Below are 5002 nucleotides of genomic sequence, written 5' to 3' on the forward strand. Positions count from 1 at the left end.
ACCACACACACACACACACACACACACACACACACACACACACACACACACACACACACACACATATCCAGGTTTTCTCGGCTGAGGTAAGGTCAACATATTTTCAGCCTGAGTCAGAGTTTTGTAAAAACTCATCTTGGGACAAAATGTTTTACTCAAGTACAAAGGTTGGTAGCAGCCAGACCCTCACTGGTGAAGAAACAGGTCATTCTTTTGGACTTTCTGGAATTTAAAAAAACAAATCAATCAGACAAGAAAAGACTATGAAACCTAAAATTAACAAAGGGAAATGAAGCTCTTGCAGCTCAATTATTATATTGTCTGACTTAATAATGACAAAATATTTTAATACCTCCAAGGCTCTTCATAAAGTCACCAATAGGTATTGTACACTGTTGTCAAAGAGATAATTACATCTGTCCCATGAGTTATTAATTATCTGGAGGACATTGACACTGTATACCAGCTCAAAACTCCATACACAAACAGTCAATGGGAATGAACAACAACATGGATATGTGCATATGTGTGTGTGCCGGACCCGAAGCGTGGTGCTACACACTGTGAGTGCCACACTATTAATAATTACATTTTCTAAGTATGAACTGTTGATCTCAGCGCTGTGTGTCTGCTCAGTTAATGAAACTCTACCCACAGAGTCCGCTGACTGACCTGATCTGAAAACAGAGTCTTATTACTCTGAGCAGTCCTATTCTCAGTGTGTGAAGTCAATAGAAAAATGGCCTTGTCTTACTAGTAATTCTAGCCTGAAAGTGATTAGTGCTGAATACAGTATAGAAAAGATGAATGCCCACAGAATGTAGTGTTAAAGGAATAAACCAAAAACACACAGCAAAAGGAGATGCACATGATAGGGAAAATACAAGGCCAGGACCCACGGACTGCAGTTGATGGCGTGCTGGGGAGCAGTGAACGTCCAGTGATCAAAGCCAGAGTGTCACAAACCAGTGTAGACATTCCTGGTAATATACAGCTGCCTGTTCTCATCTTATTATGCACAGGCATGGAGACTATGCTGCCAATACTATGTAAATACTATGTAATACTTTTATACCAAAGTCAGCTGCTGCTGCTGGAGATGCAGACCACACCACTTTCCATGGAGCACAGACACTTTCAACAACCTACCAAATCAATACATTTTACAAGAACAATGGTAAAAACATTTAGGTTGGATGTTCATGAATATTACATGAGTCAGTGGTGAACAGGAGGAGAACTGAATTTACTGTATGTCAAGTACATTAACTGCTGAAATACAGAATAAATTCTTTTTACTGGATTTAAAGTCTTCACTAAAATCATTTGAAATCCAAACTATATGGGGTGAAACCAGAAAAATATTACATTCACTATAAACCTACTATTGACATTTGTTCTCCTTTACTGTACTACTGATTTATTTATATTTGATGTATGATATTTGACTTAGTTATCCCATGATCAGTTTGAAAAACCATAAACTCTTGAGACTAGATTCGTTTAGGAACTCACAGAAGGTTACATACAGAAGGTTACATAAACTGAAAGAGCTCTACAGTGATGTTGTCCACGTGCTGTGGATGATGTAATGACACCTTGGGGGTCTGCGATGATGAAATCCACATGATAGGGATGATGTCACTGACAAGCTAATATAAAGACGCCACAGAGTGAAACATTACAACTTATCCAACTCTGCTTTAGCAGTCAACAACGCACGCACACACACACACACGCAGGCACAGATTGTATATGATGCATTTTGGCTTCAAAATTCTCAAAAGTTCTACATTACATTACTGGATCTACCATAACTATATATATGGACCTTAGAAGTTATCTTAAACCAACACCACCTGCCTGTGAGGCTGCTTTGGCCTTAGCTGCTTCTGTTTCTCTTTTCCAATCATCTTCCTCCTCTCCCTGTGCCTTAATCCGAGATCCAAGCAGCCATTCAGGAACAGCGCTCCGACACCTCCAATGTCTCCCGTTCCCATTTTGACGAGAGTTTCTCAACTGGCAGCTAGAGCATGATCCAAACCGGCGGAGTGATGCCATAAGATGGGTGGAGGAGAGGGTGAGAGGAAGACAAGGGCAGAGACAGGGAAGGGAGGAAGAAGCAGAGTGTTCCTGCTGTCATGTTTCTCTGGATGACAAAAGACAAGTGAGAGAATAGGACTGAATGACACAGTCAACCCACAGTTAGACTAAGACCTAGACACTGTATGAGAGTGGGGGTGTGCATGTGAGCGACTACGCTGTAAACTATGCTATGCTACACATCTACAAGGGTGACACAGTTGTATCATTGTGAGAGTGGCTGGGGAGATTTGTACTAACATACAGTATATATGAATAATGCAGTAATGTAGCTCCCCACTGTCTGTATGTCTGTGTTAGGACATTTCGTTGCACCATTCTTCTTTGATTCTCAAAAGCAGCTTTGGATATCCAATACAGTGATTTTTTTCCCTCATTGTGAGTTATTTCAAATGTCATATGCTAATTTCAATGAATGTTCTGCCTGCCTGACCGTATGCACAGCTGAGGATGCCACACAGTTACCAGCTAACTGGTTGACAAAGTCAGCTTTGTGAAGAGGAGAGGCTAGCTAGCACAGGAGAACGTTCTACTGTGACTTCAGCTGCAGGAGCCCATGCCCCCACATTGATGTAATTACCAGTAATTAAGTGACACCACCTTTGCTGCAACAACCAAAAAAAAAAAAGACTTCACATACTGATGATTTTATTATCAGAATCAATCTATTACTTAGTCTCAAAACAGTGCAAAACATGTTCCCAGAGCCCATGGTAACATCTTCAGGTTTGCTTTTTCTGACTAGTCCAAAAATCTACAAGTTTGCTACTGCACAGAAAAGCAGCCAATTGTCATATTTGCACAGCTGGAACCAGTGACTTACAAGATTAATCCTTCACCCAAATTGTTGCCTTTAGAGAGCAGAATTTTAAAGTCAGTTGACTGAACAAGTCATTTCAATTCAAGCATTTTGTTGATATCGCAGCAGTGAATGTGAAAAGACAAAATGCAGACTGCTGCTAATCTAGAATGACAGTAATGTGGTTACATCCAGCAGCAGAGAGACTGCTGCTCATCTAGAATGACAGTAATGTGGTTACATGTGATTTCTAACTTCACTATTTACCTTGCAGTGTGTCGCACATCTGACTACTAAGACAATCTGTGTGTACATTTGCACCAGTAATACCTAAAAGTTGTTAGCCCCTTGATTTTTTCCATGTATCTGGAACAAACTAAACATATTAGACATCTTTGTGGACATGTGGAGTGCAGATATATGACTCAGACAGAAAACTACAGGGGAGGCTTACATGACTAAGAGAAACCCTGCCAAAGATATACCTTAGTGTATCCAGCATCTAGCACATACACACACACAAACAATCGTTAACCACCGACCCCATTTTCAATGTAGCATAACAATCAGACAAAACCGGGAAACATTATTTAGGTCACACGTAAGCACGTTCTCACATACACACAGAAATCTGCCTGTGCACACAGAAAAGCTGAAATAGCAGCACTGCTAGAAAGTGCCGTTTCAGAGGAGGCTTTCCTTACATAAGCAAACGGCTCTGTAATTACACTGGGTGGATCCACACAGTCTGAGAGAGGAGAGTCAGGCAGAGGCAGTCAGGAGGGGAGCGGCTAGGACGTAAAAATGAGAACCAAAAGAAGACAGAATAAACCACACACCCACTGTTCATCGGTTTAAATAATCATGATTTTCCACTGGTGAGCTAGAGTGCTACTGTCCTTAAAAGGGAAAGTTAAACATTTTCAAAACATATTACAACATTCACCATCCAGGGGAAAGCACATCAGAACAGTTTACCCACAGAGGCTTTTTTCCCACTGTGAGAAGCCAAGTGGAGCCTGTTGTTGTGATTTGTGTGCAGTGACAACATCATGTCCCTTGAGTTTACATGCAGTGCTCACTAGCCCTTCCAAAATCCTTTATGATTATAGACACACTTGCTACAGTAGGACAAGGATTTTAAAAAAAATTACTTTTTTTTAGCTTTGCTAGTACACATTAAATGACAGCCTGTAATTTCTTAAAATTAAAGTCAAGTGTAGGCTTCTTTAAACATACTAAGAAAAGATAATGGAATAATTTGATAAGAGCGAAAATACACACATTTCCTTCATTGCAAATAAAGTCACTTACTTGCTTTATTGCTGAGAGTAAAATGCCAACATCGTCATGACTCTCATATCTGTATGCTAAATATCAAACTATAGTCAGATGTTAGTTTAGCACAAAGACTGGAAACAGCACAAAACAGTTAGCGAAGGACAATCTGCCAACCAGAACATTCTTTGTTTGATATGTGTAAAGGCCTAAGTGTGGAAATGACTATTTGCTTTATTATGGGTGCCTGAATTCTAACATATTTCTTTTCAGGGAACAAGAATTTACATTGTTTTTTGTGTACAGATTAAATAAATATGATACAACATGTTAATGAGTGAGTTTTAGATGTGTTGCTAGGTGTCTTTGTTACCTCTGGACCGAGATAGGCTAGCTGTTTCCCTCTGTTTTTAGGCTTTATGCTAAGCTAAGCTAACAGTCCACTGTATTTACCATACAGATAGGAGAGCGGTGTCAGAGCCATACTTCTACAAGAGGTAAAGGTTAGGAAATGATGGACAGACAGAGACAACAGAGTGTATAGAGTGTATATTGGACATATTGATTTGTTAGGTATTTTTAGTCAGATAGAAATTAGGTAGATACTTTATATATTAGAAATGTTTAGTGGAGATAGGATGGCTAGTTAGACTGTTAAATGCTTAGTCATGCTTATGAGTTTCTATAGGGTACATCTGGTCAAGGATAACTAGAGAGAAGAGTTGATGACTGTCAGCAGACAGGGTGTTTAATATTATTATTATGACGTGTAGAACTGTAGCCTTAGCCATAATATGTTCTTATGTTTAAGTCACGACATGT

The 5002-nt window shown here is 39.6% G+C and overlaps 1 protein-coding gene across 2 annotated transcripts in view; it reads right to left on the reverse strand.

Annotated features, from left to right (window-relative positions):
* arhgef17 (Rho guanine nucleotide exchange factor (GEF) 17) overlaps positions 1-5002 on the reverse strand; it is a 52696-nt gene that overhangs the window by 38400 nt on the left and 9294 nt on the right. Inside the window, exon 1 of one of the 2 annotated variants that reach the window (XM_020619949.1) lies at positions 1860-2079. The exons of the other annotated variant lie outside the window; for it this stretch is intronic. Coding sequence (XP_020475605.1) covers positions 1860-2000 — 141 coding nt within the window. The 5' untranslated portion in view covers positions 2001-2079. Of the gene's footprint in view, positions 1-1859; positions 2080-5002 lie in introns of those variants that run through there. 2 annotated transcript variants of the gene reach the window in all.

This window comes from Monopterus albus, unplaced genomic scaffold (assembly GCF_001952655.1).
Source record: "Monopterus albus unplaced genomic scaffold, M_albus_1.0 scaffold229.1, whole genome shotgun sequence".
NCBI lineage: Eukaryota > Metazoa > Chordata > Actinopteri > Synbranchiformes > Synbranchidae > Monopterus > Monopterus albus.